This window comes from Trichoderma virens, assembly GCF_000170995.1.
Source record: "Trichoderma virens Gv29-8 chromosome Unknown TRIVIscaffold_6, whole genome shotgun sequence".
NCBI classification, from domain to species: Eukaryota; Fungi; Ascomycota; class Sordariomycetes; order Hypocreales; family Hypocreaceae; genus Trichoderma; species Trichoderma virens.
The window spans coordinates 1,707,968-1,723,029 of NW_014013743.1; the positions used below are offsets into that span (position 1 = coordinate 1,707,968).

The 15,062-nt window shown below is 52.0% G+C and overlaps 5 protein-coding genes across 5 annotated transcripts; 4 read left to right on the forward strand and 1 right to left on the reverse strand.

Annotated features, from left to right (window-relative positions):
- Positions 1-701: 701 nt before the first annotated feature.
- Positions 702-1,653, forward strand: TRIVIDRAFT_54043 (uncharacterized protein; the record flags this gene model as incomplete). The annotated part of the gene is made up of 4 exons (XM_014101357.1): positions 702-1,156; positions 1,203-1,230; positions 1,264-1,395; positions 1,486-1,653. The coding sequence occupies 4 exons, from the start codon at positions 702-704 to the stop codon at positions 1,651-1,653; spliced, it is 783 nt and encodes a 260-aa protein (XP_013956832.1).
- Positions 1,654-1,846: 193 nt separating this feature from the next.
- On the reverse strand, positions 1,847-4,035 carry TRIVIDRAFT_71255 (uncharacterized protein; the record flags this gene model as incomplete). Its single annotated transcript, XM_014101358.1, has 2 exons — positions 1,847-3,760; positions 3,870-4,035. 2 exons carry the CDS (start codon positions 3,883-3,885, stop codon positions 2,103-2,105), a joined length of 1,674 nt encoding a protein of 557 aa, XP_013956833.1.
- Positions 4,036-4,456: 421 nt separating this feature from the next.
- Positions 4,457-5,657, forward strand: TRIVIDRAFT_71254 (uncharacterized protein; the record flags this gene model as incomplete). Its single annotated transcript, XM_014101359.1, has 5 exons — positions 4,457-4,558; positions 4,670-4,996; positions 5,125-5,250; positions 5,309-5,353; positions 5,434-5,657. 5 exons carry the CDS (start codon positions 4,556-4,558, stop codon positions 5,440-5,442), a joined length of 510 nt encoding a protein of 169 aa, XP_013956834.1.
- A 2,191-nt stretch (positions 5,658-7,848) lies between these two features.
- TRIVIDRAFT_29142 (uncharacterized protein) lies at positions 7,849-9,324 on the forward strand (the record flags this gene model as incomplete). The annotated part of the gene is made up of 4 exons (XM_014101360.1): positions 7,849-8,004; positions 8,076-8,492; positions 8,623-9,009; positions 9,088-9,324. 4 exons carry the CDS (start codon positions 7,849-7,851, stop codon positions 9,322-9,324), a joined length of 1,197 nt encoding a protein of 398 aa, XP_013956835.1.
- A 1,885-nt stretch (positions 9,325-11,209) lies between these two features.
- TRIVIDRAFT_129369 (uncharacterized protein) lies at positions 11,210-12,142 on the forward strand (the record flags this gene model as incomplete). Its single annotated transcript, XM_014101361.1, has 2 exons — positions 11,210-11,625; positions 11,698-12,142. Coding segments are annotated over 2 exons (861 nt in total), but the record flags the coding sequence as incomplete, so codon positions are not given.
- Between the last annotated feature and the right edge of the window lie 2,920 nt (positions 12,143-15,062).

Consider the following 15,062-nt stretch of genomic DNA (forward strand, 5'->3'; position numbering starts at 1 on the left):
CACGATGTCGATTCCCTCAATGCGATGAGGTGCATCGACAGCAGATTAGCGGGTTGCCGGAGGGGGCGATTTAGCGGGCTTTGGTGATGTCAGGCGGCCCATACTGGACAAGCTTAAGCTGCTATGTTTGCGTTAGCACCGGCGCGCGGGCAGGGCAGCATTGCTTTATCCGGCTGTTGAGCCACTGCTAAACTCACCGAGCCTCGCGGATAGCCGGGTTTGCAGCGGGAGCCATTTCGTGGGGGGAGATTGTGGGTGAATGGGTGGGAGAAGAGGAGATGGAGGAGAAAAGAAGAAGAAGAGGGAAATCAATTGATGCTGTTGGAATCCCAACAACAAAAAATAGTGGAAGGAGCCCTCTGTGTAAAGGTACCTACATGTGCCTGAGCCTCGCTCGCTGTGGCTGGTGAGAAGAACCTCTATAGGTACTAAACCCACGCAAATTGATTCCAAAAGGCGCTTCTTCGGCACAGCCACTTGGCCTAAAGTGACGAGTGATGTCTTTTGTCTCTCATTTTCATTTCCGCAACACCGAGGCTCCCCAAAAAACTATATTCTCCCTGCGTATCGCGATTTCAGTCGCCAATATCCCACCGGCCTGCCCTCATAGCATCTCTCTCCTTTCTTCCCTCCCTTCTCTCCTCTCTTCTTTCCCTCGCGCACCGCTGCGAAAATCCTCCAGAAATGACCCCCATGGCATCATGGTCCAACGCTCAGCCTCGTCATCGTCGGCCTTGCCCCGCTTCTTACTAAGTCTCTCAGCCTCCTCCACTTCATCGCAGCAGCTTCACGGCCCCGCCAATAATGTCGACGCACGCTCACGCATTGTTCCCGCATCGCCGCCCGACTCTGCCTGCCGGAGCACTAGCCAAGACATAGAGCTGGTGGCCCTCCATCCCTGGAACAATCCTTCGGCCGCTGCGGCTACCCCTCGTATTGTCAAGCACAAGCGGGCGTCCTTGTCGCTGCCCGCCGTGTCGCCGTCCGCCCTGCCGGAGAGAAAATCTGCTTCGGGAGACAAGGATATCCGACTTGCAAGCCGTGGCAGCTCGGCTAGCTTGGGCCTTTCGGCGGCTTCGACTACTGATTCGCTGAGGAGGGGGATGACCCCAATTGAGCGCCAGAACAAGGCCAATCAGATCTGGAGAGACTACTGGTGATATCGTGGCATCCTGGCGACACACGACACCACGTTCTCCAAGTAATAGCCCGGAAGAAGAGGAAGAAGCAGTCTTGACATAAGTGGAAACAAAAGAAATAAAGATGGCTTTACCGAATAACCTGACCAAGCAGCAAAAGTTCAGAGGCGGCGTCTGGGCCGTGGCTTTTGCTGCCATCATCATGGTTGGAACCCTAACCGGCGCACAGCTCAAGTCGGACAAGCAAAAAGAACAGGTCAGTGGATTCCCTAACCTTTGCTACTCGCCCCTTTTCTTGCTCTTCATCCTGATTGGAGATTCCACGGCTTCTAACAACCCTCTTCAGGCCATCAAAGAGTTCCGCCAGGTTACTCCCACTGAACAAATCGCCATGCTCGAGAAGCAGCGAGGCACTCTTGTCGAGCAAAGGGCAGGTTTGCAGAAGAAGCTGGACGTTTTCAGGGAGCGCGTCCAAGAGAGGCAGCAGGAACAGGAAAAGTCCAAGAAACAATAGCACACTTTATAGGCTCTCTTGGCCCAATGAGAGGGAGGCCATGCTGGGCTGCCATGAGCTTCTGGGATATAGTAGCATCACCCTACATCATTCTTGGCAACAAGGGCCATTGAATACCCTCTATTTATGCCGGTGGATGGAAATCACGGAAAATGACTGGTCTTGGAAAAAATCACGATACCCATATAGACTTGTAACAAAAACTTTAATCCAATTGTGTTTAAATTGCCTTTTCTGGTTCATTGAGCATTCTGTTCTATACATTATGGCATGTGTCGTTGGCCAGAAAGTTCATCACCAGCTCTAGACAAAATCCGACCTTGGTTCCATCACCGTCCACTAGTAGTAACTAATCCAAACGCCCAATTCTGCAAATCCTATTCTTCCCGCCCGCTGCCTGTGACAAAAACAAGAACGGAAGAGAACGATGTACGGGAAGCCTAGCCGGCTTACTCCTCGATGCCCTCAGAGCTGGGCAGAGGAATTGCCTTGTAGAGGAGAATCAAGGCTGAGTGGGACTCGCCGCCGCCGGCCAATGCTTCAACCTTGTCGACCGTCACCTCGGATACCTTATCGTCATTGAACCACCACCAATTGCCATCCTCCTTTTCCTTCTTGCCCGTTTTGGGATCCACAGATCCCGTCTTCTTGACGTACGCCGTGTAGTGGCCGCTGTCGGCACCAGCGCCCTGATGGGTGACGACGCCACGGAGCTCGTAGAGGCCTGACTGGTTGGCACCATCGTCGTCGCGCAGAGCGGGATTGATCAGGGCATTGAGCTCCTTCTTGGCGGAAAGAAGCGCGGCCTCGCTCTCCGCCTCAACCTGAGCATCCGTCTTGAAAGTCTCGCCCATGACGGTGTCGGCGTCATCTGCCTGCTGTGGTTTGCTTTCCCCCTTCTGCTTCTGTTGCTTAAGCTCCCTCTCCGAAGGCAGGCCTGAGCCGCCGGCGACATCGCTCATGTCCTTGTCATGAGTCTTCTTCCGGCGCTTACGAGCGCGCTCAATGTCCTCTTCGTCCTTCCGAACTTCGCGGACCTTGTCTCGCACGGGGATCAGGGCGTCCTTGAGCTCATCTGAGCAGAACTCGACAATGTCCAATTCTTGAGGGAATGTGACTTTGCGCATGATCTTGGCCTTCTTCTTTGTTTCTCTTTTCCAAAAGAAGCGTACAAAGTGGACAGTGAGGTACTTGGGAGCCCGGGATATCTTGGACTTTTTGGTATAAGTGGCGTCTCGGCCAAGTACCTCGGATCTCTTCTCCAGCTTCTCACTTAGTGCGGTCATGATGCCATCTCTCAAGTGGTTTGTCTGACCATCAATGTGGCAGTCGAGTTTGTAAAAGGCCTCTCTCGAGGCAATCGCCTGTTCGCCACCATTTCGGGCTTCTTCCTCGTCGCACTCAAGGACTGAAGAGAACTGCCCAGCCATGTACTTTTCGACGAACGAAATGCTGGGTGTGTCGGGGGTGGTCTTGATTGTGACTTTTTGACCGAGTTGCTGAACGATCTGAGACCAGGCCTCTTCGGCATCTTGCTGGGCATATCCAGGGCCACTCTTGGACTTTTCAGCAAACTGGGGGAATACGAGCCTCAGTGCCGAGAGGAAGCTCAAGGGCTGGATAGAATCCTGCGTATTGCCCATGTTCTTGTATAAGTTGGAGAGCTGGGCAGCCAAGTCCGTCTGCGGCGTGCCCAGGGGGCTGTATGTTGTCAGGGCCGTCTGAAGTTCGGGGATTGAACGCAGCGTCTGCAGAGTCGAGTTCAGATAGCATGTATTTCCGAGATTGATGAGGCCTGCAGGGGTGGCACCAGCTTGCTGAGCTTGCTCGGCCTCGGTCATGTCCTCGACAAACTTGATCTTCTCTGCCGGGCGGACAAGGTCTCCGGCACCGTCTCCTGGCGTACCCATCATCATGATGCTTTGGCCAGCCTTGAGGTTCATCTTGTTCATTTCAGCGTCATCTTTGAGCTGGCCGCCCTTGATGAGGATCTTTTGGCGTTCGGGTTCGACGTTTGTAAGGCTGAAGAGCTGAAGCTTGAAGTCCAAGCCTGTCGACTCGGGATCGACTTCTACCTCATACTTCTTGCCCTGGTGCTTGACGACAACTACAACCGTTTGAACACCATGTTAGTTACAGAACGCATTACCCGTGGGACACATTCAGCAAGCTATTGGAGATAGCAAACTGCAAGATGATGGTGGGGGTTCACGAACCAGATATGGAAGCCATTGTTGCAAGGTGGCGGGTCGATTCAGCAGCAGCTGAAGGCCAGATCCACGGTTGAATTCGACGAGCTCTTTCTTCGGGGACAGCAAGGAGAGAGCAGGCAAAAGTTGAGTTTGTGAATATAATCCCGGCAATAAAGCAGGATGAAGTGTCCAAAGTCGAACGGGTGACACAGAGAGATGTCGAGAGAAGGGAAGAGAAGCACTGCGGAGCCTCGCTGCGTCACGGCAGTGGTACCTGATTGATGGCGGGAGGTGTGGCGCGTGCGGTGTGGCAGTTGCCAGCCAAGCTTGGAGCGATTCAGTATCTGGTAGCCTGTAGGTAGGCAGTAGGGGTTAATAAGCTGGCACGTGACGCTGCTACTTCAAGACGACGGTGTGGCTGGTGGCGCAAGCTTGGAGCAGCATTTGCACTGCTACTCAGGCCAGCAGCGGTCTCACAAGCTGCTAAACAAGGAGAATCACCACCTGTAGCTAGCCCCACCTTGCGCCTACAGACGTCAACCTCCTGCTAGTGACATGCGGACCCGAACCCCGCGGATTCCCCTGCCAGCTACCAGTCCACGTAACATTGAAAGTACGCCGTCGCCAGAGCTCCGGACCACAACCAAACCCGCGAATAGCTTCCTGCGACACATTGGCCCAACCCAGGGCACGCAGCAGCCTCAGCAGTCATGGTATGCCCCGGACATCTGCCTCTCGCCCATCGAGGAGCCCGCCCCTGGAGCTTCCGGAAGACCGCGGTGCGAGAGCCCCGGAAAACTGACCGCTGACCTGCTGCCATCCAGTCTCAATCACTGCGGCCGTACCTCCAATGCGTGCGAAGCAGCTTGACTGCCGCCCTGACCCTGTCCAACTTTGCCTCCCAGACCACCGAGCGCCACAACGTCCCCGAGATCGAAGCCCAGACCTCGCCCGAGGTCGTCCTGACGCCCCTCGTGATTGCGCGTAACGAGAACGAGCGGGTGCTGATCGAGCCGAGCATCAACTCTGTCCGCATCAGCATCAAGATCAAGCAGGCCGATGAGATTGAGTCTATACTTGTCCATAAATTCGCCCGTTTCCTGACCCAGAGAGCCGAGGCATTCTTCATTCTGCGAAGAAAACCAATTCCCGTAGGTGGCACTGGAGGGTGGCGTGATGATGCTCGCGATGCCCAGCTAGCTATCCGAGCTTTCCAAGCCCCAAGGCTGTGGACCTGAACTTGGAGATGGATCATGTTCTGACGCGTTATCCGAATTAGGGCTATGACATTTCATTCCTGATAACAAACTTCCACACGGAAGAGATGTTGAAGCACAAGCTGGTCGATTTCATCATTGAGTTCCAAGAGGAGGTCGATAAGGAGATCTCTGAGATGAAGCTCTTCGTATGTGCTCTCTTGTCTGGTGATTTTGAGGGACTTGAACTGACATTTGGATCTGCAGCTTAACGCCCGAGCACGATTCGTCGCCGAGTCATTCCTGACACCTGTGAGTCTACCACACTATAGATCCCCCCTTCCCCTGGTTTTTTTGCACGGGAAATATCTGGCTGACACTTTGTACCTTAGTTTGATTAAACTGCGTTAAACATTGTGTATCTACGAGATAGGATCCTCAACGATGGGGCCAAAGCGAAACTTTGTACTCTAATCCCGATTCAGACATCTGTCAAATACATTAGGCTCGAGTGGGATTCTCATGCTTCTGTAACATGCTGGCTTCTTCGTCTCTAGTCATGAAGGTGGTGAAGGAACGTGGTAGTCTAAATAAACAAACCTTGTGTCTACTTGGCAATGACTGCGTGCTATCTCTGAACAATTTGGATCAGTGTCACCCTCTCTTATTCTTCATCTGCTGGCCACTCACACTAGTCACTGACCCGTCATCATCGAGCACCTCCAGGTGGCTGTAGGATAGTCACATCTGGCTGGTTGCAATGAGAAACTGGGGTGTTGCACATCCAACTACCGATTGTCACCAAGAGCTTCATGTTGACAAAGCTCATATATATCCCAAACAGCCTCACCATGTCAAAGAAGACGCAGACCTGCATCATCCTCATTCATGAATGCTTCTAGAGGTGGCAACCACCAGCCTCTTTATTCTTTTGCATTTTTCCACTATTCGTGAACTCTCAGTATTCGTGAATCCTCAACAGCTGCCAACGAAGCAGCTTCGCCATGGAGCAGCTGGGAGGTCTGGCGGCCACCTGGTCGGTTCGGCAGCACTTTGCCTGCCAGCCTCAGCTTCAACAGTTGGCAGCACACAATAACAACAGCCCTCGCCTTTATTGCTATTGCTGCCCCACTCACTCTTTGATCGCAGGGAAATACTGCGAACCTTTCAACCCCTCTCCTCTCTCCTCTCCCTCTCCCTCTCCCTCTCCCCTCTTCATCATCACCTCCTCTCTTCTGAAGAGCCTCACGAAGCAAAACCCCCAACTCGAAGCCTTTCAAAGAAGTAAAGGACGAAAAGGTACGTTGTAGCCCAGAGATATAGCGCGTTTGAATATCGGCAGTCTACCGATTTCTTCTTTTGAGTAGCACATTGCTGCTGTTGTCCTCCTTTGCTGGTTTTGTGAACTCTTTTCGCCTGCCCTGCAAAATTCACAACAAGCACGTTTCTCTGCTCGCCATCAGCGTGTGCTTTCTTAAGCCCCCCCAGCCACCCCTTTATTTTTTTGTCCTGAATGATTGTTCTTTTCGTTATTCAGCCTGCTAGTATCCCGTTAACATTTCAATAGACCGACACCGCCAGGATGGCTTCGAGTCGCCCAAGAGCTGTTCAGGGCATAAGCTTTAGCGAAGCGCCCTTCATTGAACCTGCGTTGATGACGACCCATCCATCGCGTTTTCCGGATGGAGAGGATGATCAAGATGCCTCTAACCCCTCTTCTGGTTGCAGTCCGGCTAGCAACACTCAAAATGAAGCCAATGGCAACAGCCTGGAACTGAATCGTCAAGATGGGGTTCAGCGCAGCTCGTTTAACCCATCCGCCAGCATTTGGGTTCCCTCTTCATCGGCACAGGTATGCATATGCCATTTCAACTGTTTGCCTTGTCTCCTCTCCCTTTCTTTGTTCTTCGTTCTTCTCTTTGGCTTTCATTTATTTTCTTGGTTTTGATGCACACATACTCATCTGTGAATAGCGAGCTGGACAAATGGACAACACTCGTCCTCTTGTGGTTGGATACCCTCCTGGTTATCGAACTGCAAACTTTCATCAGCATCAGGACCAGGTTCCGACTCAAAATCAGGGTCAAAGCCAGGTTCAGAACCATACTCAGGGTCAGACTCAGAACCAATTTGACTTGGTTTCGTTTGCTCTGGCTCACACTCAAGGCCACGACGAGGATCCAAATGCGGGCATGCCCTAGGGAGGCGCCCCAGATGATGGAGACTTCGATGAAGACCAGCAGTCGGTGCAGTATGAATACGGTTTTGAGCCTGTCGCGGTAGAGAACCCAGATATGCAATATCGAAGTTACCTCCAAGCTCAAACTCCGCCTCATGCCTCGACTGCTGGCTTCTATCACGAGGTAAACAGTGACCCTCGCACAACCCTTCAGAGAATGGCTAATACTGGTTTTGAGCAACATGGCCGTCCATCGGCCATTCCGCACAGCCAGTCTCTCAACTCTCTTCGACCCAGCGAAGGGTTTTCCAGCCCCTCGTCCAACATGACTCCGCCTCAGCGTCGCTCTGGTGCTCATGTACGAGGCTATTTCAGCCCGGGCGTGTCGACGGTGGCCAGCGAGCCGCGCAACTATGCTCCACGAACGGCAGGATTGCCCGCCGCAATCAATCCTATTATGATGCAGCCTCCCCCGAGGTTTGATCTTGGGCTTGTTGCAGCTCCCGATCCTGACAGTGATCGCGATGCCCGGATTGTACGCCAAATTGTCAGACCTTTTGGCGTGCGTCTCAACGAGACAACTGAGCTGTCCGAGATTCCGCCTGATTGCTCGAACCACGCCCCAATCATGCAGGTGCCACGCTCGAACAAACTCCTACAGCTGACCAATACCGCCACGGGGCTTCCAACTCTGGCCGATGCCATGGACCCGTCCAACTTTCCCTTTATCGAGTCGGCCAGGTTGGCCAAACCGATGAACTGGGGCATTATCAAGCTGAGAAATGTGAGTGGCTATCCTGTCTCCATCCTCTGGAAACTCACCAAAGAAACTTGTCTGCTTACATTGACACGCAGATTCCGTTTTCTTCCACCCGTGCCGAAGTGATTGCCTTCCTCGGCCGCAACTCCAAGGTTCTAAACGACACGGACGAAGGTGTACACATCATCATGGACAAGGTGACGAGCAAGACTATGGACGCCTATGTCGAGTTTGTATCGCTTGAAGATGCCATGCGGGCGGTTGACAGACACCGAGCGAATGTTGCAGCCGGTCGATACAGCCGCCTTGGCGATCGTCCCATTGAAGTGGAGGTGACTTCTCAAGCCAATCTCATGAGGGATCTCTTCCCGATCGCTCGCGGCGTCTTTTGGAATGGTGTCACTCCCGAGATTATGCCTTTCAATCCCAGCCAGCCTTGGGAAAACTTCAAAGGTTTCATCTCCGAGGAGGAGATGATTATGCTTGTCAAACACGTCGAGGTGCCTCATCGAGTACGTGGCCACAGCTTTGTACTGCCCCCAACGACCCCATTCCTCTTATCTGTTCCTTTCTTTTCATCTCCTAGACGATTCCTTTCCCGATTTATGAGAAGAGTATGCTAACATGGGTGGATAAACAAAGTCTCTCTTCTCTCGTGATTGCCCGCAGCGCCCCTATGAGTGCTTGATCAGCACCATCAAGAAGTTTCCGTGGTTCTTGACCGACTGTGTGACGATCAAAGAACGAGAGGCCATCTACCAAGCTACCATTGCGCTCATTCGTCAACTTACTCGAAGCATTCTTTTCCACGAAGATGCCGCGCACTTGACTCCTTTCTTGCTCCGGCGTCTTGTTCAAGCAGCCATGCTCTGCCCTGGCTTCACACCATGCATGAAGGATGGCATCGCCTGGATCACTAACATGCAGGCTCTAGATCAGGAGTACTATCAGCTGCCACGTTTCGCGGACCGTTGGCGCCATCAGTATGCTATCGGCCCAAAGCCTGGATTCCCTCTTGACATTGTTGAGGTAAGTTGGCGCTATCCTGGCATATTTAACCTTGGATTTTCAGCAGACTAACAGCGTGTTCGTACCTTATCTTGACAGTGGTACGTTGCGATTATCCGTGAGCAAACTCACAAGGACATTCTCCTCCTTCCTCTTCGAGAGCGTGTTGAGCTTCAAGAGCGTGCCGAGCAGACAGACATGTACTGGGGCTATTTCTGGGCTGAAGTAGGATACATTATGGGTCCGCCGTTTGACGACATGAGCTTGGCACAGGCGGCTCATATGGAGCTTTCGGCCGTGGAGCGTATCCTCTCGCGTGCCTTTGGTCAATTCTAATGCGGCATGGTTGTGGCAAGGGGGCAATAGCCTTTCTCGAAAGTGACGACATTTCGGCGTTTGATTGTCGTGAGTGGGATGAAGTAGCCTGGGAGGGACGCCATGCTTGAGACCATTGGTATTTCTTTCTTTTCCTTTCTAGTACGGTATTTTCGCCTTTTATTTTCATTTGGCCCCAAACTGGGCGAAGGAGCGCTCTGCCGCGGTATGGACTGGGTGAGCAGTGGTATACACAAGACGGCGATGGGCAAACCTTTTTTTATTTTATTTTTTTCCCAAAGGGGATGATTGAGGATTGAAGAATCGATTCATTGGTGGCCTGGACGGCTCGAAATATTGCATTTGCTATGGGATGAGGAATCTAGTTGTCGGTTGTTTGACGAGGGTGGTGAATCATGTCGGTGGTACGCAGGAGGGACGATGATTTGCATTCATCTCGAGTCAAACCCGCAAGGCTGGGCCGTCGTCAGGCGAAATGGGGGCACAAGGATCAGGCAGTCCATAAATAGGAATCTGAATGGAATTTGACAGGTCACGCAGAACAAGGAGCACAGAGCAGTGAAAATCCCCGTTACTTGTAGGCGAAGTCGGTGGTGGCGATGATGATAAACAATGGAAGACAAATTGGCGTCCAAGCTTGAAGTTGCTTCCAAGGTTCAATACCAAATGATGGTAGGCAGGTGCCACTAACTGTATTTGAGTATGGTGGTAGGTGCTGAGGTCTACACATGTCTCTACTCTCTACATGTATCTAGCACTATTAAGACGGTGCCTTGGTACTTCCTCGGTACTGGTTACTGCTCGATTTGCACGTGGCATGATGTCGGCGAGGATGAAATGTCATACAACCGAAAGGGCACACCTTCCTCGTGCTTGGGCACATTAGTAAAGCAGGAGTACCTACTAAGATATGTAGCTGTACCTAGGACGGGACGGGACGGCTTCGGTGGTGATTTATCCGCGGTGCCAAGTCTCCAGCAGTCGTCCAATGCATGACGGTCATTTGGCGCCTGAAGACGAAATTAACATGGACAGCAATCGTGATGGCCAACAGGGTTTGCCTGTCAGGTACCCGGGCTTTTTGGTGAGCTTTGACTGGCTCCGTTGTCAGTGGTACAGACTCCCGGCTTACTACCTGCGCAATCTTGTCGGTACTACCACCTTAGTAGGTACCTTGCCTGTCTGGTCATGTTGGTGAAATCACGGAGGCATGCACCTCGTAGTCCGAAGGATGTACGAGGAAAATACCACCTGGGAGCCGGCGCCTTACGAAGTACAAGGTACGCCGTGGTTTCGTCTAAATTGCCGTCTCGGGCTCAACTCCAACAATGCAAGCCCTGTCAATATACATGCTGATGACCTTGACCTTGAGAAGAGACTACGCCATCTCCAGAGCCTTATAACGTGAAGCGACTCCTTTTCTCACCCTTCTCCTATACGATATCCCGTCCAGTACATGCATTTTTCTCTTCCCCTCTCTGCTTTGATTCTTCCCCAATCTATTTTCGTTCCCTTTGTGCAGTGTCAACCGTTGCTTATCATCATCTCGTAATATTTCGGATCAAATTCCCCTTATTCCCACAGTGCATTCTTTGTACCACTCCGTTGCTCCCGTCGTCGCTGCCCAGGCTTAGTACCTACGTAGCACCTAATCTGCTAGCTGAGATAGCAAGCAATAGCCGAACCCCCAGCGGGCTTCCAAGTAATTTTGCTGCTACCCGTGCCTGTAGTGCCCTAGTCTCTGCAAAACAACAACGTCAATTCTTTTTCTTCCCCCCTGATTACTTCTGACCTCTACCTTTCTTTTGGCACTGCCAACCTTCCAACCGACTCTCCATTCATCGTCAATTCGACCACAATCATGTCTACAGAAAACGTGCCCGCCGCCGCCCCTGAAAAGGTTGAACAGGCCGAGGCGCCAGCCTTGACGCCAGAGACGCCCCTGGCCAAATTCACGGCGCGTCTGGCCGACATTATCAAGCTGTCAGGCCATGGTGAGATGTGGGGTGTTGAGCTCTCGAGCGATGCCAGCCACGCCCCGACTCAGGTTGTTCTCCAGAAGTTCCTGCGAGCCAACAATGGCGATTTGGCCGGTGCCGAGAAGCAGCTTTCTTCTGCTCTGGCCTGGCGAGAGAAGTGGCAGCCGACGAAGCTCGTCAGCGAGGCCTTCAACAAGGACAAGTTTGGCGGCCTCGGCTTCGTGACGAACCACAAGGATGATGCCGGCAAAAACACCGTCATTACCTGGAACATTTACGGCTCCGTCAAGGACAACAAGGCTACCTTTGGCGACATCTCCGAGTAAGTGCCTTTCCCGAGAGGAAGTAAAACACCATGTAGAAAATATTTTCTAACTCATGTCGACGCTTGTAGGTTCATCAAGTGGCGCGCTGCTCTCATGGAATTGGGCGTGCAGCAGCTCCATCTCAACGACATCACAGAGCCCCTCCCAGAGGATGGCACCGACAAGCACCAGATGCTTCAGGTGCACGACTATCGATCAGTCAGCTTTTTCCGCATGGACCCTGCTGTCAAGGCTGCCAGCAAGGAGACCATCTCTGTCTTCTCCATGGCCTACCCAGAGCTGCTTGCGCACAAGTACTTTGTCAATGTGCCCGCCATTATGGGTTGGATGTTTGGTGCCATGAAGCTCTTCCTTGCGCCGGCAACTTTGAAGAAGTTCCACCCGATGACATCTGGCACTACCCTATCCACGGAGCTTAAGGGCATTGCCTCGTCATTGCCTCAGGAGTATGGAGGCAGTGGCTCCCCCGTCCAGGAGGGATTGACGGTGGCGCTCGTCGACACCACCGAGGCCGCAAAGGAGGAGGCCCCGGCAGAGCCACAGCCAGAGACCGTTGCCGCCCCTGTTGAGGCTCCTGTCGAGGCTCCTGTCGAGGCTCCTGTCGAGGCTCCTGTCGAGGCTCCTGTTGCGGCTCCCGTTGAAGCTCCCGCAGAAGCAAATGAGACTGTGATTGCCGAACCTCAGACAGTGGACATTCCTGTGAGGCCCAAGGAAGAGGCGGCCCCTGTGGAGACCAAGAAAGAGGAAGCCCCCGCCCCTGTTGAGCTGGAGGCTAAGGCTGAGGTGGAAAAGGCTCCTGCAGAGGAGGAGACCAAGCATGAAACCGAAGAAAAGAAGGCCGAGGAAGTTCCCGTCGCTGCCGATGCTGCCCCCAAGGAGGCTGAGGCTGCGCCTAAGGAAGCAGAGACTGCAGAGACCGCGCAGCCGGAGAAGACGGCTTAAGGGAGCACTCAGGGCCATCCCTCGTTGAATCGCAACGGTGATACACAGTGAAATTTGGGGGAAGCGGAGGTTTTTCTTTATTTCTTTTTTGATGTTGTTCTCGTTATGAGCGCGGGCCTCCTGTTTGCCTTGCCACTCTCCATTCATACCCATAATACCCTATATCATGTGCGAGAAGTGCTGTGCATTAGATTCCCTTAGATGTTTGCCCGCTTTTTGCCATTAATAGATGAAACGTCTGCTAGTTTACGATGGACGTTTTCTAAAATATACACAAGTCTATGTTCTATGTTTGACACCTTTGCATTGACTCTTGTTTAAACAAGTGTTATCCGGCAACCATATCACTCTGCTGATGTTCGACGTGATAACCTCGGATTGCTCGCCACGTCAACCCAACCCCCTTTAATACTTACGCATCTGCTAGCCGTGCTTTTCTTTGATCCTAAGAGTCAGGCCATCTCTGACAGGCCATGTTCATCATCTCCCGGTGTTGGAGTCGGCAATACCGGAGTAAGGTATGCGTCCCTTGCTAGATCACATGATGATCTTCAAAAGGCCATCATGATATCGGCAATGGAAGTCATATTTGCCACTGCAACCATGTTTGTACTTTGGTTAAATGCCCGAGGTAGAGGCTATTTACCTTTTTATTCCCACCCACAGAAGTCGAAATCGGAGATATCTCTCTTTATATCTTCATTTCTTCGGTAGCAGCAGAGCCTTGCAATTTTCTTACTCTGTTTCCCCTCTCCTCTGTAACTTTAGGACGCATATAATAAGCAATCTGCTCCGCACCTGGCCATCCTGGAGGCTAGTTTCACCACCATCGTCATCAAGCTCGGCTGCATCTCGTCGTGCATAACTCACTCCCCAGGCAATATGAACTTCCCAAATGATGAGTATAATGATAAACGACATTGTAGCACAAAGTGACAGAAATAACCAAAGTCTGGTCCATTTTTTTCCATGGCAAAGCCTCATGCTGGTGAGTGATTTTTTTTTTTAAACGATAATAACATGCTGCGGTGTCTGTCTCACCGCAACACCAATATTATCTCACCACAACTGGGCCTGTAGAGAAGAAGGCAAACCTGGAAATTTTTGTAAAAAAGCCTGGTTATCATCGAGGCGAACCTTTCAAACTCCAGTCAAGTTTAGGCTTCTCATTTGGCACTTCATTATCCGGCCCAGCCGAATATGGCGATTGCGCTAAACACCATTGCGGTGATGGCAGCAGTGGTACAAGCCCATTTTTGAACGGAGGAGATTGGCATGAGAGACATTGACTCAGGCTGAGGCTGAGAACCCTGCACTGGCAGACCGGTGAGGCGCCCATGTGAGAGCGCCTGCATACGTGGATGGCGATTTGGTGTTGGGTTGCTGTCGTCGAGAATGAGTGACTGATGCTGTGACCATGTTTTGAACACACAGCGGTGGATGAGAGAGCATGGATATTTTAACAACCACACAACAAGGCGGCCATAGATGCTGCGAGAGACGAATGGCGGTATGGAGGAAGCTGATGGGAAGATACACCGTCAGGTATCAGAGACTCATCTCAGACATCGGGGAGATGGCGCCTGCGGCCGTAGCATATCACAAATCACCAAATTTCACTCCTCGCCCAGTTTTGCTTTTTATATCCCCATGGCGTTGACAGGGTTGCCAACTCTCCCGTGCAACATATCCGTAATATATGATACGCTGACCGTCACATTGGCCGGCGTGAGGCTTTTTGGCGCCTAGAAGAAGCAGGGAGAGAGACAATATCACGGGCACATCACAAGGTGCGGAGTAAGACAAGGACAAGGCCTAGGTCCCGTCCAAAAGAAAAAGGGTAAAAGGGAGGATTCGGGAAGATTGACCAAGCCCATCTCTTGTTGTTTCGGATACGCAATGCCTGCGCAATGATTTTTATTTAGCTCGGGCGCCTCACGCTCACTTCAGCCGCTGGTCAACTTGCCTTTTTTTTTTTTTTTTTGTGTTGCGCCTCTTTTTTTTCCTTTTTCTCCTGCCATCCCCGGACTACTCACTTTTTTACTTTCCCCTCTTACTTCTGTGGCAGTGTATCCTGGATTTCTCGACGCTTGTCTCAGTACACTTCAGACACAGCACGCAACTTGGCAGCAGCAGGGGAGAGCTGCAACCGGAGAATAAATACGAAGGCCTCTCTGCTTTGGAAGAAATTCAGCTCTTCCAAAGAGACTGCGAGTGTGTGCCAGAATCAGCGAGAACAGAACGAAAGAGAGAAAGAGAGACGTACGAGACGCAAGAACAACAGAACCAAGCATCACCAGGACACTCTCACATCCCGCTTCACTTGTTTAGCCTCAATCCATCTCTGTCAGCCCCGATCCTCCACTCCCCCCCTCTCGCCACTCATACGCTCTGCTCTCAGCTTGGATCGTCTCGTCTCATTGCTTTTTCGGCCCTCAGCTCTGGCTCCTCACTCCCAACCACCCCTGAACCAGAAGCCCGGCCAAAAAAA